General features: G+C 44.4%; 10 protein-coding genes across 10 annotated transcripts; 5 read left to right on the top strand and 5 right to left on the bottom strand.

The window, feature by feature from the left end:
* Positions 1 to 1,226: 1,226 nt before the first annotated feature.
* On the top strand, positions 1,227 to 3,011 carry V1516DRAFT_627205 (amino acid permease-domain-containing protein; the record flags this gene model as incomplete). Its single annotated transcript, XM_066919781.1, has 1 exon — positions 1,227 to 3,011. The coding sequence occupies one exon, from the start codon at positions 1,227 to 1,229 to the stop codon at positions 3,009 to 3,011; it is 1,785 nt and encodes a 594-aa protein (XP_066776476.1).
* On the bottom strand, positions 2,892 to 3,875 carry V1516DRAFT_679317 (uncharacterized protein). Its single transcript, XM_066922898.1, has 3 exons — positions 3,683 to 3,875; positions 3,401 to 3,615; positions 2,892 to 3,327 (listed from the first exon to the last, which is right to left on the bottom strand). Exons 1-3 carry the CDS (start codon positions 3,720 to 3,722, stop codon positions 3,166 to 3,168), a joined length of 417 nt encoding a protein of 138 aa, XP_066776475.1. The 5' UTR covers positions 3,723 to 3,875; the 3' UTR covers positions 2,892 to 3,165.
* Positions 3,876 to 6,011, bottom strand: V1516DRAFT_679314 (inhibitor of growth proteins N-terminal histone-binding-domain-containing protein). The gene is made up of 3 exons (XM_066922897.1): positions 5,822 to 6,011; positions 5,271 to 5,518; positions 3,876 to 5,195 (listed from the first exon to the last, which is right to left on the bottom strand). The coding sequence occupies exons 1-3, from the start codon at positions 5,865 to 5,867 to the stop codon at positions 3,993 to 3,995; spliced, it is 1,497 nt and encodes a 498-aa protein (XP_066776474.1). The 5' UTR covers positions 5,868 to 6,011; the 3' UTR covers positions 3,876 to 3,992.
* A 176-nt stretch (positions 6,012 to 6,187) lies between these two features.
* V1516DRAFT_679311 (uncharacterized protein) lies at positions 6,188 to 10,604 on the bottom strand. The gene is made up of 2 exons (XM_066922896.1): positions 10,066 to 10,604; positions 6,188 to 10,005 (listed from the first exon to the last, which is right to left on the bottom strand). Exons 1-2 carry the CDS (start codon positions 10,174 to 10,176, stop codon positions 6,340 to 6,342), a joined length of 3,777 nt encoding a protein of 1,258 aa, XP_066776473.1. The 5' UTR covers positions 10,177 to 10,604; the 3' UTR covers positions 6,188 to 6,339.
* Positions 10,605 to 12,394: 1,790 nt separating this feature from the next.
* On the top strand, positions 12,395 to 13,474 carry V1516DRAFT_686973 (uncharacterized protein; the record flags this gene model as incomplete). The annotated part of the gene is made up of 1 exon (XM_066923696.1): positions 12,395 to 13,474. The coding sequence occupies one exon, from the start codon at positions 12,395 to 12,397 to the stop codon at positions 13,472 to 13,474; it is 1,080 nt and encodes a 359-aa protein (XP_066776472.1).
* Positions 13,475 to 14,767: 1,293 nt separating this feature from the next.
* Positions 14,768 to 16,632, top strand: V1516DRAFT_679306 (pseudouridine synthase). The gene is made up of 2 exons (XM_066922895.1): positions 14,768 to 15,075; positions 15,136 to 16,632. The coding sequence occupies exons 1-2, from the start codon at positions 14,798 to 14,800 to the stop codon at positions 16,496 to 16,498; spliced, it is 1,641 nt and encodes a 546-aa protein (XP_066776471.1). The 5' UTR covers positions 14,768 to 14,797; the 3' UTR covers positions 16,499 to 16,632.
* Positions 16,633 to 17,111: 479 nt separating this feature from the next.
* V1516DRAFT_627500 (uncharacterized protein) lies at positions 17,112 to 17,756 on the top strand (the record flags this gene model as incomplete). The annotated part of the gene is made up of 1 exon (XM_066919794.1): positions 17,112 to 17,756. The coding sequence occupies one exon, from the start codon at positions 17,112 to 17,114 to the stop codon at positions 17,754 to 17,756; it is 645 nt and encodes a 214-aa protein (XP_066776470.1).
* A 274-nt stretch (positions 17,757 to 18,030) lies between these two features.
* Positions 18,031 to 19,471, bottom strand: V1516DRAFT_679302 (40S ribosomal protein uS2). The gene is made up of 2 exons (XM_066922894.1): positions 19,256 to 19,471; positions 18,031 to 19,112 (listed from the first exon to the last, which is right to left on the bottom strand). Exons 1-2 carry the CDS (start codon positions 19,343 to 19,345, stop codon positions 18,420 to 18,422), a joined length of 783 nt encoding a protein of 260 aa, XP_066776469.1. The 5' UTR covers positions 19,346 to 19,471; the 3' UTR covers positions 18,031 to 18,419.
* A 242-nt stretch (positions 19,472 to 19,713) lies between these two features.
* On the top strand, positions 19,714 to 20,561 carry V1516DRAFT_679301 (GPI-GlcNAc transferase complex, PIG-H component-domain-containing protein). Its single transcript, XM_066922893.1, has one exon. The coding sequence runs from the start codon at positions 19,804 to 19,806 to the stop codon at positions 20,488 to 20,490; it is 687 nt and encodes a 228-aa protein (XP_066776468.1). The 5' UTR covers positions 19,714 to 19,803; the 3' UTR covers positions 20,491 to 20,561.
* Positions 20,513 to 24,130, bottom strand: V1516DRAFT_679298 (uncharacterized protein). The gene is made up of 5 exons (XM_066922892.1): positions 23,728 to 24,130; positions 23,614 to 23,673; positions 23,551 to 23,565; positions 23,390 to 23,494; positions 20,513 to 23,318 (listed from the first exon to the last, which is right to left on the bottom strand). The coding sequence occupies exons 1-5, from the start codon at positions 23,746 to 23,748 to the stop codon at positions 20,619 to 20,621; spliced, it is 2,901 nt and encodes a 966-aa protein (XP_066776467.1). The 5' UTR covers positions 23,749 to 24,130; the 3' UTR covers positions 20,513 to 20,618.
* Between the last annotated feature and the right edge of the window lie 28 nt (positions 24,131 to 24,158).

Genomic DNA, 24,158 nt, shown 5'->3' with positions numbered 1-24,158 from the left:
CAGTCCAAAGCTTTGGTTGGCGAATAGTCTCCGACGTCCAGGACCAATACGGTGATTATCCGGGTTTTCTGCATGACAGAGCGGGCTTTGACAGCCAATTCAATATCCTTGCGCTAAGAATATCATTGGGGGATCCAGTTGACTGGCTTGACCTAAGGATTGTAGAGCAGTGAAAACTATTCTCTGACGTAGTGTGCACTTATGTATACTACTGTCAATACAGCTGTTGCCCTACAAATACAATAGAAGTCAAACAATAGGCCAAAATTCAAGCCACCAGCAAGCCATCGCGACATCTGCAATAGTCCGTTGGAGAAGAAGGCGAGAATAGACCACACTAAGGAGCAAAGATCTGCTGCTTTGGCCGGTCGACGGGCGCAGACTCAGTCTCAGACTGCTGAGTTGCTCGTGTGATTGACTGCCCTGCTAATACTTGACCGTTTAGCCACTTACATCAAACCATAAGGATTTTTTCCTTATAGTCTATATTCCGACGGTATCGAGCCCTTCCTGCTGATTGCTGCACCGTTCTAACTGCTGGCGTGCCTTGCGCCATCTTAAGACTCAAGCTCAAGATATATACGAGATTTCATTACAAAAGCTACGTTCCCACGAGATGATCACCAATTAAACATCGAATAGACTTCTCCAATGTTTCGTCTTATCGACGCCTACGCCGAGCTCACCTACTGTATTCTGAATAGTCAAGACCTCTGTGAGGCAAAAATCCTGCGAAGCCCTTTCACACGCCACCAAGCCACTCCAAGCCACTTCAAGCCCACTCACCACAGAACGACCTCCGGCGGCAACATTAACCTTAGTGCTCAGAGCCTCACTTAACGCACAGACGTCAGAAAGCCAAATTCACCGAAGATCCTGACCACTATCAACAGCCAACTTCGAGCTTCCCTTCATTGTGCAGAGGGAAATTTTGTACTCGTATGGGCTGAATCGTAATCCTCGGTATCTCACTGACCGTATCTTTTGCTCCCCCCTCCTCTTGAAACAGCTTGCTTAAGTAGTACTCTATTTTGATAGACCGTCCTGATATCGGATACGTTTAACGATCATCATCTGATCCTGTCCTCATATTAATCTTCGTTATCCTCCACAACCGCCCACTTCCCTCGTCGCCGTAGTATATCTATATATTCACATATAAATATATATCTGCTTCCCCCTCTCCCTCTGCACACGCCTCTTGGTTCATTCCCACTCCCTCCGCCATGTCGCTCCCGTACGAAACAGATGAGAAGTCCAAAGGTGGCTCGTCCGACGAGATTCCTACCTATCTTGCTGCTGTCGAAAGCAGAACCTCAAACACATATGGTCACACAGCACCGGTCCCTGGCACCCTCTGGGGTAGATTCAAAGATTCGTTCCAGCCCTCCGAAGCATATCTGGCAAGCAAACAAGCTGCTGCCTCAGGACGCAACTTCGATGTCGAGGCGGCAGCCAAACGTACGGCCGCTTCGCCCTTGGCTCGACATCTCAAGAGTCGTCATTTGCAGATGATCGCTATCGGCGGCTCAATAGGTACCGGTCTTTTTGTCAACTCCGGTAAAGCTCTTGAAGCTGGAGGACCGGCCTCGCTGTTGATTGCGTTTGGAATTATCGGAGTCATGCTTTACACGGTTGTCCACGCGCTCGGTGAGCTCGCGGTTGTGTTCCCTGTCGCAGGCTCGTTCTCGACTTATTCCACTCGATTCATCGATCCCGCCTGGGGTTTTGCTATGGGCTGGAATTATGCTCTCCAGTGGCTAGTCGTCTTTCCTCTCGAACTAGTCGCCGCTTCCATTACTTTGAACTACTGGCATGTCGACGTCAACAACGCCGTTTGGGTGACCATTTTCTGGGTCATTATTGTTCTCATCAACTTCTTCGGCGTAAAAGGATACGGCGAAGCAGAATGCATTTTTTCCATGATTAAGGTTATTGCCGTCATTGGCTTCATCATCCTAGGCATCGTTCTCACTTGTGGAGGCGGACCTCAAGGTGGATATATTGGCGGCCGCTACTGGCATGATCCGGGTGCATTCCACAACGGATTTAAAGGTCTCTGCTCAGTCTTTGTCACGGCCGCTTTTGCATTCTCCGGAACCGAACTCGTAGGTTTAGCGGCCGCAGAGACAGCAAACCCGCGAAAGACACTCCCTTCCGCCGTGAAGCAGGTTTTCTGGCGTATCACCTTGTTCTATATTGTTGCTCTTACTATAGTCGGCCTTTTAGTGCCCTACACTGATAAGAACCTGCTTAACGGAACTTCAAGCGTCGATGCCGCTGCATCACCCTTTGTGATTGCCATTGAGCACGCTGGCATTTCCGGTCTTCCTTCAGTGATGAACGTCGTCATCATGATCTCCGTTCTGTCCGTCGGTAATTCCTCTATTTATGGCTGCTCCCGTACTCTTGCCTCTCTTGCTGATATGGGTCAAGCCCCTTCAATCTTTGGATATATTGACAAATCAGGCCGTCCACTGGTTGGAATTATTGCTACTTCCCTATTCGGATTGTTGGCATACGTTTCTGCTTCCCCCAAGGAAGGTGACGTCTTCAACTGGCTTCTTGCTCTGTCGGGATTGTCCTCGATCTTCACTTGGGGATCTGTATGTCTTGCGCATATTCTTTTCCGCCGAGCTTGGAAAGTTCAGGGGCATTCGCTAAACGAGCTTCCATTCAAGTCCCACCCTGGTTTGATTGGCTCCTATGCTGGTCTTATTTTGAATGTACTTGTTCTGGTTGCCCAATTCTGGATTGCGGTCTGGCCAATTGGCTCCACTCCTAACGCATACGACTTTTTCTCCACATATCTTGCAGCCCCTGTTGTCCTGGTATTCTATATTCTTTATAAGATCTGGTACAAGACTCCGTTCGTAAAACCTTCTGAAGCTGATCTGGTTACCGGTCGCAGAGAGTTAGACTTGGACTTGCTACAGCAAGAAATCAACGAAGAACGTGAAGCTTTAGCACGCCGTAACATATTTGTCCGGGTCTATAAGTTTTGGTGTTGATTGGATTTTAAAATTCTTTTGTGCTTGTTTTGTTGTCTTCCTGTATTCCTGGTTATATATATATAGGTGTATATATAGGAAAAAACTGAAATGCCAGTGTACTATTTTCTTTATTTCATTATATAATTTCTTGGTCTTTCAAATCGCTTTTTAATCACCATTTCTCGACTGGATGGGCCTTATATTTTTCATATAACTCCCGATTGAAACACGACAGCTCAGTCTCGTTTTCGACTCCGTAGTCCGATAATGATTTATCCAAATCCAGCAGCATTAGCGTATCATCATCATCCAAATTAATAATCAAATTCTGAGACTATAGCAAGTTTTGTATATGATTAGTACTGAACTAGTGGGCAATGGTTCGGAGAGCAAAAAAATTATCATACTTTTGTTCCGTGCGCTTTCGTGTATAGCTTCAATGTGTCGTACAACACATTCCTCAAGGGTCTATACGCTCCCTGAGTTGAAATATCCTTTTTAACAAGCTCGAGTAGCTGTCCCGCAGTTGTGTGTTTAAGATCTATATCTCTGAGAACAAGGTTCCTTTCAGTTCTATATTCAAACGATTTAATCACTCGAACAGTAATTATCGCGTCAGTTGCTGATCCTTGTTAGCTAGATTCACCGTTTCACGGGAAGTGGAGCAATTAGTCGGGTGCAAAATTTACCTGGTCGAAGAGTTGATGTTAATGGATCTTCGTCAGTCATCTCAGATGTTAAGATCTAATCCGGCTCTTTACCAAAAAGGTTACAAGCACGTTAGATCTGGTGGACAATGCAAACTCACATAAACACCAGGGTTCGCCCTCGAAACACACGCGCACTAATGCGTGTCTTTCTCTCCCGCCATACAAATCTATCTACCCACTCGGTTTTTTTAGACCCAAAAACCGTACATTATGTATATTCATTACCACACTATCTTACACTTCTATCCACCACTTTCTTAATAATATTCGTACACTACCAAATAAGATCTTATTTGCGACTCTTTTTGCTTTGAACTTTTTCTTGACACTGCTGAGAACAATACCATACTCCGGAAGGCGGCGCTTTGAGACCAACACATCCATAATGGAACCATTCATATCTGCAGTCTGGATTGTCGCATGCAACCATGTCTCCGTACGAAACTTGCTGGCAGAAACAATATAGCGCGCTGTCGTTATTTTCTTCTTCTTCTTCGTCATCTTCAGGCTTGTTCTCATCATGATTCTTGTGCTTCCGGTCGGCTCCTGGACCACTGAACCCGTTTCCTGGGCCATGGCCATGAGCTCCTCCATGATGATGTGGATGATGAACACCATTACGAGAAAGCGCTCCTCCATTAGGCCCAAGACCAACCCCTCCAGCCGACGAATGGCGTTCCCCTTCTTTCTTTGCATACTCTCCAACAACTATACTGTTGCTCGATCCTCCACCTGGCCCACTGTTCGTGCCCGGTGTCGCTCGAATCGCTGGAGATGTTCCCCTCACTCCGAGGCTGGCTCCGTTGGGTCCTCCTGCCACTACTGCTGCTGCCGGAACAGTAGCCCCGACCATAGAATTTCCCTGACCATTCATGAGCCCTGGCGTCGTCCGTGTTGGCGTCGAATTGGAAGATCCAACCTTCATTCTTTTCGACGGCCGTTGTCCTCCAGCCGATCCAGGACTCATTCCCGCGGCCATGTTGGCATTCAAGATCTCTTGAGCCATACTGGCCGTCATACCCGACATTCCTGCAACAGCCCCTCCAGGTCCTACTACAACTGGTGAGCCTGCTCCTTTTGAACCATTCAATCCAACCATCGCAGCTGCAGGTAGACCACTATACTCCATGGGGTATCGACCATTTGCATGAGCAGCAGCCAAAGAAGCAGCGGCGGTCACATTCGCAAGTGACGATCTATGTTTGAGTGCTTGAATAGTAGCCTGTTGAGACATCGCATTTTGAGCAGCTATTTGCCGGGCCTGAGCTGCTTGTGCCTGTGCTTGCGCCTGCGTCTGCATCGCTACTGCTTGTCCAGCTGAAACATGACTTCTCGCATGGGAATGATTCGCAGAGGTCGCAGCGGCAGCAGCAAGCTGTTGATTCAAGGCTTGAATCGATGAAAGCACAATTGGCTCGGTGCCTGCTGCTAAAGCGCCTTCATTTTGCAGCTTTTTGATTTCGCAATCGAGTTTCCGGACATGCCTTATGATCTATCACATGATGTTAGCCGGCGCAAATCCGAGACGACAACGACGTTCAGCAATAGCAAGCACTAACACACATACCAAATCATTTAATTTATGAGCTAGTTCACATTTCTCCTCCTGCAGTTTCATAGCCTGCTCATAATCTGAAATTATTTTCGTGCTGTTCGCTGCTTCTTTCGGGTTCTCACTCAACGACCCGTGCGCACGAATGTGTTTCTGAATCTGATTATCGTGATGTTGTATCCTTCGTCGTAGCGTTACTATCTTCACATCCTTCGTTTTCATCTCCTCAAGATAGTGAGCGACTTCTTCAGGAACATTGACAACTATTAATTCGAGATTTGTTAGTCTAATTTCTTCTTGAACCTCGTCGTCGTCGCGATGGTGCCCCCTGATGGTGTGTTTCGATCGAGGGTTACGTATTAAATGTGATTGCTCACGAGATCGAGACACAGCAATACAGGGGTCTGTGAACCGGTGGCGAAAAAATTTTCACCAATTTCAAGGCTCATGTCGATGACAACCAAGCAGCGACGGCGATCGAGTGTACATTTCTTGACGCATGTCGATAAACCAAACAAATTGATATCTGTTTTGCATACCGACACCCACCTCAAGGGTCTACTTACGATCTTGCTGAAAAGTCTCCAACGCAAATGCTGCGTCGACAGACATATTCTCTCGTGTTCCGGTGAGGATCGAGTTTTTGCTTATCTCGACTACTTCGCGCCTGTCTATTTGGTTTTTTGCCGCCTATGTTCTGGCGGTTTCCGCCGATTTTATGACAAAGAAGATATGTAAGCAAAGCCGTAGAGCCGTAGTTCCATCCAATAGATTATAGGTTCATGTTGGTGCAGACCGGAGCGTGGCCACATAAGTAAACAATGTTTGTAACATTTAAGGAATATCTCAACACGCAATAGAGCATTATTCTCTAACCTCAAATATGCGATATCTTTAAGGCATAAAGCTCATGTGCTATCATATTTAAGGAATGTTTATAGTTACTACTGTGTTATTAACAGTTTGCTTTAAGTAATCACTCATTAGCGATGAGCTAGACTTAGTATAGCACTAATTAGGAAATACATATGATGAATATATATATTATATACAGAAATATTATTTTGGCTAATCCTCAGTATTCCTATTGATCTTTAGCATAACCCATTTCAGAAGCATAAGATTCAATCTCCTGAGGGGTCAAGCGATCATTGTTTGACCAATTTGCTGAACTTGATCTTGGCCGAAAGCGGATTGGGCCAGTTCCAGGTCGAGTTTTGAAAACATCTTCCATTGATAAAGGAGCAACTGGGCCGAAAATTGTATCTGGGTCGATTTTCTGCTGATTACGTAGCTGCTCACTTAACGCTGGAGAATTTGCCCAATCTAGCAATACAGATCCGTCCTCGTCATCTTCCGACTCGCTGCATATATCAGGCAAGACAATATTATCTCCATTTCCTGCCACTCCTCCTGTGGTTGTGCTGGAGGCTGGCGCTGGCTTCGTAGCGTTGACTGTCGCAACCGCTGAGTTCCCTCCTGAGTTCGTATTCCTTCGCGGACCGCTATAGAGTGTGTTCTCCTGTTGGGTATGACTTGCGGGTCCAAATCGGATCTTCTCATTTGAAAATTTCACTGCTTCCACAAACGGAACTGCTCGACCAAGTACTCCGTTTCCTGGTTTGCCATTGGTTACAATGTTCGTAGTAATAGAACTAGTAGTAGTCGTTGCCCCAGTTACTTCTTTCCGATGATTTTTGGTTTCATTTTCTGATATCTCTTCAGTTCGTCGTCGTTTGGCATGATCTGCAAGAGAAGTTCGCGCAAGCGATGCTTTAATTTTTTGCCCATCAGCTGTCTCAATTTGAAAGTTTCGTTTTATATTTTTGGCTTCCTCCATCCGAGTCTTATGAATAGGTACTACCTTACTCTTCACATTTCCTTCTTCCTCTCCAGCTTTTCGCTTGTCTTCGTGCTGCGCAGCTGCGCGCCGAACGTTTTCTAATCTTCGACGCTCAATTTCTCGCTTGGCTTCATTCTTCTTGGTCTCTTCATCACTTATCCTAGGTTCCCCCGAAGAATCGGACGTATTACTACCTTCATTCATCTGCACTGGCGTACTATTGGCTCCTGCTCCACCAGTGGCCACAGTAGTTAATGCAAACTTTCGGGGATGTTCAAATTCAGTTCCTCGAATAGCAGGGACTCGTAAACCGGTTCGGGGTGCTTGCCTAGTTGGTGCCTTGCGTGAAGCCAACGTAGATTTGATTCGTTTTACACGAGGTCCTTGCGTCGAAACGACGCTCTGCGCTGTTGCTGATGCTGGCTGTTGAGCTGGCTGTTGTTGTGGCTGCTGCTGCTCGGGCGTAAGATGCAAATCTCCACTATTAGGCATCTCATCAGTAGATGACCTCTTATTTGGTCGAGACACTCGGAAATCTGCATCAACTGCAGTTTCAGCCGGTAGTGCAGAACCATTTAATGATCGCATAGTAAGGGGAACTGGAAACAAAACTTTGGCAGGATTTCCATTCAATGGTCCAGGACCTACTTGAGAAACATGACCATTCATATCCAACACTGAAGTACCGTTTCTTCCTGGGGATCCAGTATTATCCCCAAGCAAGGCACTAATGTCAGGATAGAGGCTCTTACTAGGTTGAGATTTGTTCGCACCAGGTCGTCCAGGTTCCGCTTCGGCAATTGCTCGCTTGACAGAGCCACTCCCAAGTTCCGCGCCATTCAATTTAGTCTCTTTAGTAGGATTACGAGACTTCGTAGCGCTATCGCTATTCAGATTTCCTGCAAATAGTTCGCGAGCCCGACGAAAAACGTCAGCTGTTGAAGACTTAACTGATCGTAATGCATGGCTGACCGGAGAATGTGCGTTTGCTTGAACACTAGCTGCTGTCATCGCCGCTATAGTAGATGCTTGTCCTGAAGTAAACTGAGACCCCGTTCGGATCAAGCTCGCAGTAGATCGCTCGGGGGAGGCCGTTCTTGGTCCGGAAGATTTCAATTTATCTGGCACCTGTGTTGGCCGAGTAGGAGATTGAGGGGGAAACACAGCCTGTCGAAGCGGTGATTTGTTGAACGAGGGTTGAATAGGGCGCGTCGAAAAAGTCACTGCTGGCTGTTTCGATGGTGATCCTCCGGCGGGACGAAGTCGCGCAGGTGATGCCCCGACCTGTTGCAATATTGGCTTTATGGGAGATTTTGATGGAGATGCTAGTCCCGTATTTATTGCTTTGGGCTTTGCTACTGCTGTTTTGATAGGAGATCTGGAGCGAGATGCAGCAGTACTGGACAAATATCCTGGAGCGTCGGCCTTTCTTTCGATACCTTGCTTCCCTGCTGCATGTGTTCCAACAGTATCCTTAACATCAGATCCTGGCTTCAAAGCACCGATACTCTCGTTCACAACTTCATCCTCCTTTTCGCTATCTGCACTTTCATCTTCCTCTTCTAATAAGGGCTCTGGTTCTCGTGCAGGAGCCGTTTTGGAAGACTGGAGATCCTTATACAGCACAGTCTGGTTAGAAAATCGAGATGCAGGCGCTGGAGTACATTTTGGTAGAGGAATCCATTCTTCCTCGTCATCTTCTTCTAAGTTGTCATTAAATTTCTGCGTAGTCATGTACGCTCCTGATGCATTATGAGGAGTAGTAGCTGGTAGACTTGAACCGCTAGATCTGGCTTCAGAGTTCGAATCCAAAAGTATCGTAGGCTCTTCATTTCCTTCAATTTTTGCTATACTTGTCTCAAGTTTGCGTTCTTCTGGTTTAGAATTGCTAGATTCTGCGGGGAGATTTTTCTGCACCTCGAAATTTTCAATTATGCCATCAAGCGAATTTTTGCTTTGTAAGGTATTCATGCTGAGTTTTGCGGTGGATATCTTGCTTCTTGATTCTTCTGTAGGAGGAGAATCGACAATTTGTTGAACAAGCGAGACTTCATTTGTCATCAATTCTTGGTGGGTACTGCAAGAATGATTTGTTTGTCTATTCTGTTCTAAGGAGGATTGTTTTGCAGAAAGCGGAGCAGCACATAAAGGAGAGTATGTTGAAGGCGAATGTGCGTGGCGATGGTGAGGAGGAGAAAAAGTTCCGGACATTACAGCCAACCCAGCATTAAAGGGCGTACTCTGCGCCAACGGTAGCATTTGGAGAGGTGACATTATTGCGCGAATAGGAGAAACAGAAATATCTTGAGTTCTTGGTTCTTCAGTCTGAGAGATGCCCAAAGAGGGATCAGATAATTTTGAGTCGTCGTGGGCAGAATAAAATGACGACTCCTGACTATCGTCTACACTAGCTTCTTCATGTGCTGGTTCTGGAAATTGATTGGTATTTGATGATGCATTAACGGGTAGTGTTCCAGTGCTCGTAATTGATCGAATTTCGGTAGGTACTGCAAAAGTAGTAGTTTCCAGGTTCTCTCTATGGTCAGACATAGATATTGCTGAACTGAGACTGCTACTAGATTGCATTGGTGATGAATTGAGATAGGAATCATTTTCCAGGTGTCCTTGTCCAGGTTCTAGCTGAAGGATTTCACGTTCCTCGGATCCAAAAAAATCAGCTCCTGCATAGCGATCATCTCCAGGCAAAGGAGACGAGGAGACTGCAACAATCGGATCAGTTGCAAATTCAGTCACAGCTGATAAGGTTGCCTGGCGCTTTATGACTGAGGATACAAGTTGTGGTGATCGTGGCTCAGAGAGCAGCACGCCCGGAGGAGTACATTCTCGCGACGACTGATTAGTCACCGGACGAGAAGGTGAAGATCGATGTGGCGAGTGGGCAACTTGCTGCGTTCCATCTTGTTAGTACGCTCTAACGGAGGGAAGGAATGGATAATGCAGACTTACAATCACATTTTCCTTATCAGCAAAATTGCGAGCTGATGCAGCTGAGATCGGGGTAGAGTGCTTTGGGAATGATTGTGATAATAGATGCTTTGATGAGTTTCTAGAAATCATTAGTATCACACTGAAGAGAGCACGACGGGAGACTGCTCACTTATTGATTTCTTGTAGAACGCAATTCATCCGCTCATTCAGCCAATTCAGTTCATCAGCTGCTATATATGCGAAGTCCTTAAAAACCTGGCGGGAATGTGTGCTACAGAGGGCTGCTTCGGTACGTATCCACTCTTCAGATCCAACTGGAAATTTGTTTCCTTGAGGATCCGACTGAACCAGATGGCGAAAGACCTCTGAGGAGTCCATATCAATCAATATAAACAAATGGAGGAAGGGTATCTTGAAAGTACGACGCGCAAGATCAAGTTAGAACCAGGTTCAAATGTCTCGTGCCAATACTGGCCAAACGTTCGCAGTCTAATTATTCTTAGCACTGATTGTCGATTGTAAAATACTTGATGGTATGAATTCACTTGTCGTGGTGAGCACCGAAATAAGGCAGAGTAGACAACACACAGAAGTTTTGCGGCGCGCTCCTGCATGTTTTGATTATAGGCAACGACTCAATTCTGAGTCGTTGCCAGGGCAACACTTTGACTAGACCCCAATGTCTTGGGGTAAGGGTAGTCCATTGCGTTCTATGTCAATTCTGCACACTGACGTATAAGAGGAGAGAGGAACTGAATAGGGAAATTGTGTGTGCAGAGCGATCGAGGGCGCTCGCTAGAAGGAAGTTTTAATCCAGACCGGACATGCCGAACATGACGAGCGATGCAGCAAACACTGCTGCCAGAGTGATGGATGAAGTGATAAGAAAAGTTTTAGAATAGTTATTAGCGAGCTTGTAGACAAGATTTGGCTGGGCTGGTAATAGGCGGTTGAGCCGTTAGAGTTACCTAGGGCTGGCTGTTTGAGAGGAAGGTTCGCATGAACGAGGATGGATGAGTGGAGGATTAGATAACCAAGGCGGTAGTTTATAGCTATCTGAGCTAGTAGATAGCTCCAAGGTAGAAAGGATGTGCGCCAAACTTCCGATAAACGAATGCCAGTTTGTTTGAGCAGTAGAATTTCTCTCCAACGACTGAGGATAGGAGGCTAGAACCTGTTTATCTTTCAGTCCTTTTGGTTTGGTTCTTGCTATGCTGCGCTAAATTAATCGAGCCGGAATTCCAACTTACAATCCAAGAACATATTCAATGAACGGATTGCCTTGAAAAAGACCGCTTTCACGTGGAGGCACTGTCGGAACCAGTGTGAACTAGCTGTGACGACTTCTGGCAAGCGAGGCGGCGAGCCACGCCGATCCAGCACCTCGCATTAGGTGTCTAACAACGCCGGAGACCAGGTCGACGGCGATTGCAATAGCCAGTACACAGAACGGAGGACGTAATCATGCTTATCATTTTTCTCATCAGATGTCATAATTTTCTGCTTTCCATCCAAATCTGATAGAGATCGGTGAATGAAAGGTCCCGAAATAGCCCGACTAGCGGTCGTCTAGTGGGCAACGACTGCTGTGCCGTCAGTGCTGTGCTCGCATGTGATCGGGACAGACCTAACTCGCACAGGCATTTTCACATGCGCAGGAAAGAAAACCAGAGTAGTAGTAAAAAGTAGTAGAGCACCCTACGTCCTCGTTCAGGTATTGATAAACATTTGTCCTGCCCGTATTGTCCATTATTTAACTTTTCGGAATTTTTAGCTCTTTGTTTTCGCTTTGGTGTCGACGGGAGCCCGATTGCGTGGTACGCCGTTCTTCCTGGTCTTAACCTTTCTGTCTCACCAGTTTCCCTTCTTCCCTTCTTTCTTCTTGTACCTCCCACCCCCTCTCCCTACCACCATAGTCTGCTTTCTTGAATCTTCCATTAATTTGTGGATACTTGGTTCGAAAAGATTTCAATCGTCGCGTCAGCTTTTATATTTAACCTCCTTTCGCCCCATCGGCTGCACCTTCTTTCCGATATATATATCTGCTGCTACTGTTCCACCTCGATTTGCCTCCGCCGATCACAGCCGATTTCAATATAGATATCGTCGTTTTTATTCTCTAGGACTATTGCTTTCTTTTTTATATTTCTTCGACTATTTCAGAGGTAAGAATCTGTTTTTCTTAGCGATTTCGTTCAAGTACATCCTGCGGTAGTCCTGGTGTGGAGGTGCAACTCTCGGTCGAGCAGTCACTCTGTGTTTGCTACCACGCTCGGTCGTCGTTTCCCCTCACATCGATCTTTCGCTCTCCACCCCCTCTTCTTCGTTCAGGCTGACACATCACCAGATGTCTACTGTTGCGCAAGAAGTAATTACTGAGCCTGCCATTTCTCAAGCTGCAGAGCAGGCCGAAGATCAGACCACGACTACGGCACCATCAACCACAGAAGAGTCCACTTCAGCACTCAAATTTGAGTCCGCAGTTCTTGCTCATCTACGCGGCTATCCTATTGTCGATGCCACTCTAAGTTACACCTCTTCAATCCCTCTTGTTCAGCGTGCCTCGGAAACTGCCAAGCCCTATTACGAAAAGTTTGTGATTCCTGCCGTCAATCGTGCCGCCCCAGTTCTTGTCCGTGTAGATAAGTTGGGTGATACGACTCTCACAAAAGTTGACAAGCTTATCCCCGCTCTCAAAACCACGCAGCCTCCAAATATCACTGGAACAGTTTCAAAGTCAGTCTCATCCGTCAAGTCGACGACGCATCTTTACACCGACGCGGCTAAGGCTCGCGTTAACTCTAGCATTGTCGAGCCAACCAAAAATGTGGTTGATAAGGCAAAGTCGCGATCTTCGTCATTTTATATAGCCAAAGGTCGTCCGTTTGTTCACGCAAAGATCGACCCTGTTTTGAGTCCTCTTAATTCTCGTTTGGAATCGTTTTTGAACTCTCATTTACCTCCTGCTGCCGAAGAAGCCGCAGCTACAGAGGATCCGGCTGGAACTGAGCTTGGCCGACTCTACCTGATCACAACTGGTGCTGTTTATCGTGTTAAACCTGTCGTCGAGGATCGCATCACTGTGACGAGACAGCAAGGATCGGAGACTGTTGCCTATCTGCTGAACATTCCTCAATCGGCGGCTGACCATGTGCTAGCTGTGTATAATGATAAATTATCCAAGATCGATCTTTCGAGTCGGCCAGTTGCTGGACGAATCTACCTGACTCTTTCTACCGGTAAGCAGCTTGCTTTCGATGTGGTTGATAGCGTTGAGTCATTTGCTCTTCATGGCGTAAGCCAGGCGAAGACGCTAGTAAAGAAGCCTTTGAGCATCGTGAACGGCAAGCATGAGCCCACCGCGAATGGTGCAGTAGCGACTACGGTCGAGCCTATAGCAGACACGCAAGAGACAGTCGCCAATTAGAGATTTGAATATGTATTGGTATATGGATTTGATTAAATATGAGCTAGTGCTTGGGAGTGGTTTAGGCGTGAAGGTTAAGCGACTGTGTCAACTTTGTCCTGTTAGTTGCGAATGCTAGTGTAATACTAAGAGCTTATGATTTGATTTTTTATTTTAAGAAATAATTGTGTGCGCTTTATTTGTTTTTTAAATTTTATACTGTTATTGCGTCGTTCTATATTTTTGCATGCGACTTGTGAAGAATTATCAGATTAGGGAGAGATTTCCAAAAGTGTCTCTTCTTTTAATTAATTTAGTGGGTTCCTTAATATTTAGCGAATAAAACAAGCTGATATGATAACTTAAGTAGAATATGCATTAATGCGCAGGAACTAATGTTACTTTGTAGGAGCTGCCGTGTCAACGTGTGCCCCAGTCTGCAACTGAGTGACTGTGGACTTATGATTGTTTGAAGATTTAAATATTGTACAACTGTTAAACCATTAAAATTAAAAAAGAAGTCAAAGTGTGAAATAACACAAAAGGTGGCTACTGTTTTAAGGTATCAATGGCGGAGAACAATAGTAACATTCTTGGGGAAGAACAATACTAAGGATGGCATTCTGACACGCAGAGAGCACTCAAACTTGATGTATATAATGAGCAGAGAGATCCATCAGATAGATATTGACAATGGACATATTGGGAATAACGGAATAGACAAGATTGTCTATCATCATCCAATTAGTTCGCTCTTAGAGTTTCTGACCTCATCGATCTGGGTAACAATGTTGTATCTATTCAACCGACTACGAAGAAGTCATAACTCTGCCTCTTCTGTTTCCTCATCATCGTCAGCGTCATCAATTTTGTCTTCATCATCGTCCTATTCTTCTACTTCATCGTCGTCCTCGTTCTTGTCAAAAGGAACATTATTAGATGAAGCTGATAAGATAATCAAAGAAAATGAGGAAATCACAGAACAAATCAAGAAATTCTTTGGCGGATCTCGAGGACATTGATAGCGATCAGTCGGGAGAGATAGTGCAATCAAGTTGCTGCTGAGTATGCTGCTACGTAACATATCTGCTGCCAAGTGATATCTCTCAGTGAATCTACATTTAAATGTTATTTGTGATATGTAATCCTGTGAAATAAAGTAGCTTATGGTAATCTAAAACTCAACTGTGGAATAAATATCACTAGTGACAAATCTTTGTAGATGAGCGCCGCACGCACCCCGAACCCGAAGTCCTAGATTAATTTTTTTGACTTCAAATGGAGACATGTACCAGATTTCCTGTTCGAGCGGCCAGAGAATCTAACCCAAGTGCTAGATTGCCTATGTTTTATCTACGTTGGCGCTTCAGCTGGAGTAAAAAGAGCATATCAGGAATAAACTGTTCTCGAACTCGGTGGCCTGGATTGGTTCGTGCGACTAGCAGCTTCTCCCCTGGCCGTGCTATATCGGAATATCTCCAACAGCTTGCTATACAGAAGGCGCCTGTGCTGATTCCAGACAAAACAAGTACAAAGCAGGTCACAAGAAAGATGAAAGATTCATCTTACAGGCTGTGGAGCAAACGAGATTTAATTTCTCGGATCATAGAGCTGGAGAAAATGTTAGTTGATCCGTGTCTTGAGTCAATGCCAATTCCCTATATAATGCTAACTCAATCAAGAACAAACACTACGGTCGATGATAGTTCCCTCACGCCAGCACCAACTAAGGCTGTAAAAAAGGAGCGAGAGTTTGAATTCAGTTCATATCCCACTCGACTTATTGCAATTCGATTTTCATACATGGGATGGAATTATCAAGGTTTGACTGTCCAGCTAGCCGAAACAGATCTGCCAACTGTTGAAGGCATGATTCTGCGTGCTTTGGCTCGATGCAGATTAATTTCTTCCGCAGATGATTTAGAGGGCTGTCATATCAGTAGATGTGGTCGAACAGACCGCGGAGTGTCTGCACTAGCTCAAGTCGTAAGTATACGAGTACGGTCGCGATTGACTCCAGAAGAACAAGTTGACGAAGCGAACGACGACAAAGAGCATCCTTACATGATCATTCTTAATAACTCACTACCCCCTGACATTCGAGTTCATGGAATCTGTCTGCACCCTCCTGAAGGGTTCGACGCTCGCCACAGCTGTCGCGGCCGCCATTATAAATATTTTTTCGCTGCAAGACCAAGTCAGATTGATATTTCCGCAATGACCAAAGGCGCAGAAATGCTGGTGGGTGAGCACGACTTTCGCAATTTTTGTAAAATTGATGGTTCAAAGCAAATTACAAATTACATGCGTCGGATACTGAGTACTCAGTTTACAGACCTGGGTGAAGCTATCGGCCCAGTTTCCATCGGTGGGCTGGACCATAATGTTGGTGGCAAAGCAGACCCAGGCGCAAATATAGAGGTTCCACATATGTATGTGTTTGATTTACGAGGTACTGCATTTCTATGGCATCAAGTGCGCTGTATTATGGGTGTGTTGTTTCTGGTCGGCGATGGCCACGAAAAACCACAAGTCATCCAAGACTTGCTAGACGTCAAACGATTCCCAAGTCGGCCAGTTTATGATATGGCATCGGATTTTCCATTGGTATTGTATAACTGTGAATATGAAGCTAATGTGAAATGGAAAACCTTAGTTGATTTCAAGGCTTCTGAGAACGGGACTGCTCGATCCGTTACCCGCTCTGGTGTCTACGCTCTGTGGTACGACGGGCTAATCAAAACACACATGCTACGAACTATGAGAGAAACAGTCGAGAGAACGATCCCTTTTTCTAAAATTTCGGATCGAAATTCTAATAGGACTAGTATATCTCTTGGTGATGGTTCGAGATTATGGAGAACAGAGTATGTCCCGGTTGAAAAACGGCCGCTATCAGAGCACTACGAGGTTCAGAATGAACGATTTAGGAAACGGAAACAGCGAGTTGCCGAAGCAGCAGCAGCGGCAGCTACAGTTAATTCTACTATTCCAGCTTCACACTCTTCCAATGCTACAGTAATTGGTAGTGAAGAGCAGATCTAGCTTAATCAATCCATCAGGTATCACGTGAAATAGTATAACTCAAAAGACCTTGATCTGCTACTACTCTATGATAAGGAATAATGCAGCACGTGTAGTACTAGACACACTGTTTACAAACTACAACTCTCCATCCTATCGCAGAAGCTGTAATCAAGCTTCCAATCGATATCAGCAAAACTTAGAAATTCTCCGGCCAGCTCTGTTACTTGGAGCAAACATAAATTGGGTTGAACCGTGGGGATTGAAGAATTTGCCATTTACTAGGCCAAGAAAGTTTTGAGACTTTAATTGGTGATAGTTAGCGATCTAGCAAAAGAACATAGCAAGGAAATACAGACATTGCACATACCTCGGAATCAGCAAATATATAAGTCGGCATCTCGAACAGAAATCCAGCAACGAATCGATAATGGGATCGTCTGAGACTGATCCGCTTTTAGCAGCTGCTGAGGGAGATTCGATACCAAATGCGCGCACGCCGTTCTCGACCTCGCGGACCTCGTCGTCGTATTCAGCGCCGCCGTTTGCAGTCGTCTCAGCAGTGCCGCCGGTTCCCGATGATAGAAGGAGCATATCATCTGTAGACTCACAGATCTCACGGCAAGGACTGGGCATGATCCGACGGAACTTGGTTGCCAGCCGATCATCGTTGATCGCCCAGATCGGTACGATTGGTTTGTTCATTTATGTATTTTCACGCATCATGACTGCGCCTATTATTTTTTTCACGGGGCATCCAGCATTGAATAATTTCGCTTTGCTTATGCTCGTCCAAAGCATGATTTTGGTTCAACCCACGGCTACTACTGCAGAGAAAAAGCTCGGCGCTTTAGTCCATGGTGTGTTTAATTTATTCGGCGCAATCTGCTATGTAGTTGCGTTTGGTATTGTCTTTATCAACAAGACTACAAATGGAGGCGCGCATCTTCACTCTGCACACGCAGTTGTTGGACTTCTTGCATATGTGATTCTCTTCATCAACATTGGTATCGGATTCACTCAATATTGGATGCCTGCTCTCTACGGTGGTACTTCTCGAGCAAAAGCAATGTACAAATATCATAGAGTGATCGGCTACGTCTCGCTGTTCTTTACTCTCCTGGCTTTTGCACTTGCTACAATCACCCCTTATAATCGTAACTTGCTCCATATTAGCTTTCCGATTATGCTTCCTTTCATGGTCGTCATGACCTTCGGTCTTGCTATCCGCATTCGTCCTCAGAAATTCCAATTCAACCTTAAGGCAGCACGTAATTAATCTGTTTTCTTAGGTTATTTGATTTTATTTTTGTTAAAAATTTGTTTTCCGGATCTTCTCTGATTATCTTGGATTTTTCGAATTTTTTTGGATTTGGTCGGTTCATCTTTGAATCTGGTGTTTAGATTTGGTTTCTTCGGTTTGTTTTCTATTGCGTTTTTTTTTTGGCACGGTCCTAAAATATCTGGACACGGTCTTAAAATATCTGGATACTTTTCTCATAGTTCAGTATAGAATACAAGTATAAAAATATAATTTGAATATTTGTATAATAGCCCTATAGATAAAACAGTAAATGTATAGTGTGAGATCCTTACAAATGAGTTCGGCACGATTCTAAAATCTCCCGACTAAAACATACTGAATTAAATAGACGGTTTGATAAATGATTGTTTATATTAAATATCATACAAGCGAAATACAAACTAAATGACATAATCCCTATTTTTTTCCTTCAATCCACAATCATAACTGCACGGCTTTGCAATGGATCAGTCTTACTCTGCACCTACTCTTTCAAAAATCTCTTATAAAACTTTTTTTGTTCATTTATTAATAGAAGATGACGAATCCTGGCTTTAAACACAAAAAAAGTTGAAAGATTACAAATATACCAAATGCTTTTTTGTTTTGTGGAGTGCAAAAAAAATATTTTTTTCTCCCTTAGTCCCAGTCGCCGCTGGCAACTTCAGTGGAAACAGGGATACCATCGAAACCAGCCTGCTGCACAGGAATTTCGGCAGCCCACTCATCAGCAACAACAACAGTAGCAGCTTCGATCTCCTTAGCAGGAGCAGGCAATTCAATAACCTCCTTCTCTGCCTCTTCAGGATCACGGTAGAAATAAAGATCGACCATGACACTCCATGGCTCAGAACGAGAAAGAACACCCCGTAATCTCTGAATCTCACGAGCAAGTAACCACCAGATCAAACCAATGGAATGTTGGCCCTTATTGTTGGTAGGAATAGCAACGTCAACGAATTCGGTGGGAGAGTCAGTGTCGGTAAGAGCAATAACGGGGATATTGACATAAGAAGCTTCCCGGATAGCCTGGGCATCAGTACGAGGATCCGTGACGACGATGATTCTAGGCTCCTTAAATGATCGAGTAATGTAATTGGTAAATGAACCTGGAGTGAAACGACCAGCAATAGCGGTCGCGCCAATATGGGAAGCGAACTTTAAAACAGCGCGCTGTCCATAAGGACGAGCAGAGACAACACCGATATCAGCTGGGTTGGGAACAGTGACCAAGATACGGGCGGCGAGAACAAGCTTTTCCCATGTTTTGCCGATATTGATAATGTTGACACCGTCAGAGCGAGTCTTGTAAACGTAGGGCTCCATATGAACCTAGATTATGTTAATTATCCCGCAATTCACATCGTGGATCCAATTTAAAAACCAGAGAAGCAACCAAGAAATATGCAAATACAAATGCATTTCACATATTGAAGCAAATCCAATTCTAGAATATCAAAATACAATCCACACACCTGGAGATTCTTGCTTCCAATATGGCATTGAGCGGCCAACAGGAGCTCGATATCCTGTTGAGTAGGAGCTAAAGCGTCAGGAACAGACATTTTTCTATTATATCTTTATTTTTATATCTGAAAGTGGCTATCTCTAACGAAATATCTTTAAACTGCAGAAATAAAGAAAATCGTAAATCGTAATATTCACGATCAAACGGGTCTCGCAAAGGCCAAATCTAGCAAACCTGAGGCTCGTCCTGCTGGTTGTTCCCAAAGAGACAGCAATTAGCTGCCGTGAGCCAGCTCGCCAGCGAGACTGATAGGTAGTTCGTGACTGCTAATAAGCCCTGTTGTAGGGTTAATGAATTACATAATGTACTTGCTTAGTCATCGACATCATGTGATTTAGCTCCCACGAGACTTGTGGTAAGCACCTGAAAGCAGAAGTATATCCCAAAGACTAATTAGTAGGGTCCATTCGATAGTAACTCAATCATTCATATAATTCAATATGTATTTTTAACAAGCAAAACAGACTAATTTTGCATCTCCTACGATATTTTAGAATGGGTGCTGTCGAGACGATAATCGTTTCTCACGAGGGTCTGCTAATTTCTCGGACAGCACCTTCTTCTACCACGTTGAGATACACGCTTACGAATGAACGGCCGAAGTTCTTTAACATGATCCGCTACGTTCTGTTAGTGTGTTCTGGATTTTTGATTTTAATTTCGTGCTATTTGAGACTATTTTTATCACCGAACGCTTTTCTGAAACTGGCATTTGGACCTCTTTCTGTGTCCGCCCTCAAAACTTCATCCAATGTTTTTTCTTTCACAATAAACAACACAGTCCTACTTATTTGTTCCGCAGTTGTTTTTAGTTTCCTATTCATTCGCCGGTCTTCGGTGGAGGATTCAATTTTAGTTATGTATGATTTTGGGATCCAAATTGAGAGTTCCGGGGCGACGATGCTTTCCCGATCTGCTCGCTTCATTCCAATTGAACTGATCCAAGATGTCGTAATCAACGAGGGTTTCTTTGGATTTCAAGTCATTTTCTACCTTGCCGTTATTGTCAAGGGAAGTTCGAAACTTATTGTTGTGTTTCCAAATACTACTCCACGACGAGATCAGCTCGAGAAAATCTGGGTTGATATCCGCGAATGCATGTTCCAACTACCAGTCACAATGTCGGTAGGGGAAGAAGCCTACGCTGAATTTGATTGCGTACCATTAGCTAAAGATTTGTAGCTTTGATATTCACTTATGCATATAGCCTGTATATTATCATTTCTTATAATTAATTACATATGCTTCTACAATTGCTCTGCATCTTAAATGAGCTTCAAATCACGCTGATAAAATAACTCCACTAATGACTATTTAGACTCTTGGACCAGCTTCATCAAACTATTGTAATTCTTCATCAACAAAACTCGTGCTCCCTTTGTCACTTTCATTATTCGACCATTCTGCATATCTTTGTCTTCTTCCCCATGTTCTGCACTGGGGTCGGAATTATCTATGACCTCCCTTTCCCAGTTCAAAATCGATGACAGGTAATCTTCATCATAATATAAGTGTTGAATGATTTGCTTAAATTCAGAAACGGGGTGTTCCAAGGCATATAATACAAATCCTCGCGAAAGAACAAAAGACAGCTCGGAATATAACACAGAGTTTACGACCGAATCCTCCGTGTTCTGAATTGCATCATATCCAGCCTCATTATAATACGGCGTCTTGTTCAGTACCAGCGCTTGCAAACTAACAAGGACTTGCAAAATTGAACTCGATTCGGGATTCCATCGCTCTGAAGTAGCCTCTCCAGGCCAAGTCCCCAGTAAAGACAAACAAATCTTACCTTCTTCATATAAATTTGGATTTACTCTGCCAATTCCATTTGTGTTCCATGAATAGAAAAAGCACGCCGGCGGACTCGCAGGGAAACTTGAATCGACTTGCATATCTATCATAAACGGCGCCATTTCATAAGGCGTGCCAGACGGACCAATTATTAACGCCCGAATTAAATCCAGGCGACTTGCATATGTCCGCACGTAAATTCCGCTTGGTAGCGACGTCATCAGAATTTTTCTTTCCCGGTTCAATCGACGATGGTTAATAATGCTAGGAATTTGCTTGAAATAGTGATGACTGACTGGCTCTGTCTCTAGAATCATGAACTGCGTTAATTCCTCGTCTTGATTTTCTCTCAATTTATCCTTCATTGCTCCAGGCGTGGATATCGGTTCTTTTATGGTAACTTCCATCGGTGAGTCAGGAGATGTCACATTTTGGTGATGAGTACCGACGGTATCAATCAATGCCTCCGTTTCTGGACTAGAAGGGCGATGTAAGAATTCATCGACATCCAATTCGACTTCACCTTCAACATCATTGTCAGAATCAGATTCATCGATCCAGCTTGACCCTTCATTATCGTCATCATCATCCTCAGCATAAACTTCACTTCGGCCAAGACCATTATGTGAATGATTGTGATGCAAGTAATCAATTTCATCTTCATCCATTTCATCTTCAGATAATTCCTCGCTAATATATTCATAATCATCTTCATCTTCATCTTCGTCTTCGGCATCGTCATATCCGGGAGCCAGAACTATCCCGCTACCAGGATAAACGACCTGCCGTCTATCCTCACAAAATCCTAATCGAACAAATACCGAGCCGTCGAGATTTATCGCCGCAATCTGGCCATACCAGTCAATTTCGTTCTCGTCTTGTATCTGCGACTCAATGCCTTCCGAATTCGTATCGCTGTTGTCATCCTCTTCTTCCCCTTCGGTCGGTCGAGCAGGTAAGAACGTTCTAGCGAGTTGAGATAGATGATGATTTCCGTGGGATATTATTGTTCGTGCTATGTAAGACATCATCTCACTACCCTGCTGGAGCACAGATGGCTGAGTTCCATTCGACGTTAATATCGGAGCATGAGGAAGAAAGAGATAGTCTCCATATTGGTAATGGACCAATTGATACGGAAGAACTTCGTAAAAACTAATTTCTTCAATTTCATCTCTAAGCAACTCAGGAAGCAAAGTATCTGATTCCTTAAACCATCGTACAGTAGCGGTACGTTCTGCCGCGCTGACTTTTTGAACCACACCAATCTGTGAAAACTCTGTCTCTTCTCCGTCAGAAATGGAATCTTCACGTTTGCGGCCGACGTATTCTCCTGGCCAAATGTCATGGTCATCAACAAGCAAATACGGTAATAAATCGACAGCATTCTCGGTGGTCACTGACAAGTCCTGCCATTGTACTTTGACAGTTGTCTTGGTAGAGGTGATTGCAAAGACGTTCACATCAAACCCACCGTATCGTTCTCGACCAAGGCGCTGACAGTCATACTTGGCAAATGACTCGGGGCCACCCTTTAGCACCACACGATCTCCAATACTCCAATTACTATCATCCATGATTTCTGTATAAATTTTCAAATTTCGGAATTCCTCGTCTTCCACATCATAATACGTCTCACCATCATGGAGCCAGCTAATAGTAACGCCTTGAACTTCTGACTGAAGCACTGTTCCAAAACTGGACGTTGTTCGGTCAAAGTTTCCAAATATCCATTGGCCTCGACGGAACACTTCGCGTGGAGCTGTGACAGTTTGGTGAGGAAACATTATTTTAGTTGGCTGGGCCATCAACAGTGGCGCAATTCCACCCGGTGGAGCTTCCTTGGATATATTTTCAGGCACCACAATATCCATTTCATCAGTATCGCTTATCCAGACGACGGAGGCATCTCTCATTCGTATCGCTGCGCGATATGTGGTATCCGTTATCGAGCCTAGTCGAGTGCCATCAGTGACAAACTGGCCCTTTTCTGGGAAATGATACAGCTGTATATCTTCGCCTTTGACATTGTGGATAACTTGGTTAGTCTTTGTGTGTTGTAGAGATAATGTCATAGTGACCTCGATGACGGTGCCTGACTGCGCATCTTTGGGATGTCGCTTACACAGATCGCCACAGGAAAAAAGTCGGTCCATTATCCGTAAAGCACGATCAGGAACAATCCGTCGGCCTAAAGTTTCACCAACAATAGTCTAGATATAATTAAATATGTTTAGTAAGACGCATTCTAATCAAGAAAAAACAGTAAGGAAAGTGTTCTCACCCATCCTCGCGGGGGTAGACCGGTCTGAAGATATATATCTACAATCTCGGGCGGTCCTGCTAGACTATCCTCATCAAATTTCTCAAATGCATAATCCGTGACGACCTGTCAAGTATTAGAATGCAAGAAGCCCCGATTTTGTTACCAAAAACTAGACATACATCATGCCAGGTATTCTATCAGCAGATTAGCACATGGAAAATCTTAAACTGAACAGCACGCACCTCAACGATGCCGATGTCGTTCGATCCGTTAGTATAGACGCTATCATCGGTATAAAATATCTATAAAATTGTAAGAACCCATTATAGAACTAACAGACGTGTGCCCATTCTCACCTTCTGGCCAGTCTCTGACATCTGGTTCTGGCCCTGCGATCTCAGTAAACCCCGCGAATTTGCAGACGGAATATCGGAACAAAAAATCCTCGGCTAGTAATGCAGATCTTCCGGTTAGTGGCTTTGACTAGTATTTCCCACACTATTCGCCAGTGAGCACAAACGGGGGCTAAAATGAGCTAGGTGTCGTTGTCACGAGCATCAGATTTGCTGGACTTTTGGTGAAAATAGCGGCGGCATAAAACAGCCGCAGTTCCTGAATCGCCTGGACAAACTGTTTTAAATGTCATAGCAGATAATAATTGATAACTGATATACTTGAATCAGAAACACTACAGAACTTCAATAATAAGCAAATTTATTACCAGCCAGTTCTAATCTAAACAAATAATAAAAGGTGGTCATTCACCTTCGAATGCAGTAAAAATGAA

This window comes from Lipomyces oligophaga, assembly GCF_038497815.1.
Source record: "Lipomyces oligophaga strain CBS 7107 unplaced genomic scaffold V1516scaffold_6, whole genome shotgun sequence".
Classification (NCBI taxonomy): Eukaryota; Fungi; Ascomycota; class Lipomycetes; order Lipomycetales; family Lipomycetaceae; genus Lipomyces; species [Lipomyces] oligophaga.
This window is presented reverse-complemented; position numbering and strand designations above follow the sequence as displayed.

Bases quoted from the DNA above. Each gene is read 5' to 3' on its own strand.
- V1516DRAFT_679302 (XM_066922894.1), bottom strand. From the start codon at position 19,345: ATGTCTGTTCCTGACGCTTTAGCTCCTACTCAACAGGATATCGAGCTC. The intron at 19,113-19,255 runs GTGTGTGGATTG...AACATAATCTAG, and splicing joins TTGGAAGCAAGAATCTCCAG to GTTCATATGGAGCCCTACGT.
- V1516DRAFT_679317 (XM_066922898.1), bottom strand. From the start codon at position 3,722: ATGACTGACGAAGATCCATTAACATCAACTCTTCGACCAG. The intron at 3,616-3,682 runs GTAAATTTTGCA...AACAAGGATCAG, and splicing joins AACATCAACTCTTCGACCAG to CAACTGACGCGATAATTACT. The intron at 3,328-3,400 runs GTATGATAATTT...AACTTGCTATAG, and splicing joins CGAAAGCGCACGGAACAAAA to TCTCAGAATTTGATTATTAA.
- V1516DRAFT_679298 (XM_066922892.1), bottom strand. From the start codon at position 23,748: ATGTCAGAGACTGGCCAGAAG. The intron at 23,674-23,727 runs GTGAGAATGGGC...ACAATTTTATAG, and splicing joins TGTCAGAGACTGGCCAGAAG to ATATTTTATACCGATGATAG. The intron at 23,319-23,389 runs GTGAGAACACTT...AATTATATCTAG, and splicing joins GTCTACCCCCGCGAGGATGG to ACTATTGTTGGTGAAACTTT.
- V1516DRAFT_679306 (XM_066922895.1), top strand. From the start codon at position 14,798: ATGTTTTATCTACGTTGGCGCTTCAGCTGGAGTAAAAAGAGCATATCA. The intron at 15,076-15,135 runs GTTAGTTGATCC...AACTCAATCAAG, and splicing joins ATCATAGAGCTGGAGAAAAT to AACAAACACTACGGTCGATG.
- V1516DRAFT_679314 (XM_066922897.1), bottom strand. From the start codon at position 5,867: ATGTCTGTCGACGCAGCATTTGCGTTGGAGACTTTTCAGCAAGATC. The intron at 5,519-5,821 runs GTAAGTAGACCC...TCGAATTAATAG, and splicing joins GGAGACTTTTCAGCAAGATC to TTGTCAATGTTCCTGAAGAA. The intron at 5,196-5,270 runs GTATGTGTGTTA...ATCATGTGATAG, and splicing joins CTCATAAATTAAATGATTTG to ATCATAAGGCATGTCCGGAA.
- V1516DRAFT_679301 (XM_066922893.1), top strand. From the start codon at position 19,804: ATGGGTGCTGTCGAGACGATAATCGTTTCTCACGAGGGTCTGCTAATT.
- V1516DRAFT_679311 (XM_066922896.1), bottom strand. From the start codon at position 10,176: ATGATTTCTAGAAACTCATCAAAGCATCTATTATCACAATCATTCCCA. The intron at 10,006-10,065 runs GTAAGTCTGCAT...GATGGAACGCAG, and splicing joins CTGATAAGGAAAATGTGATT to CAAGTTGCCCACTCGCCACA.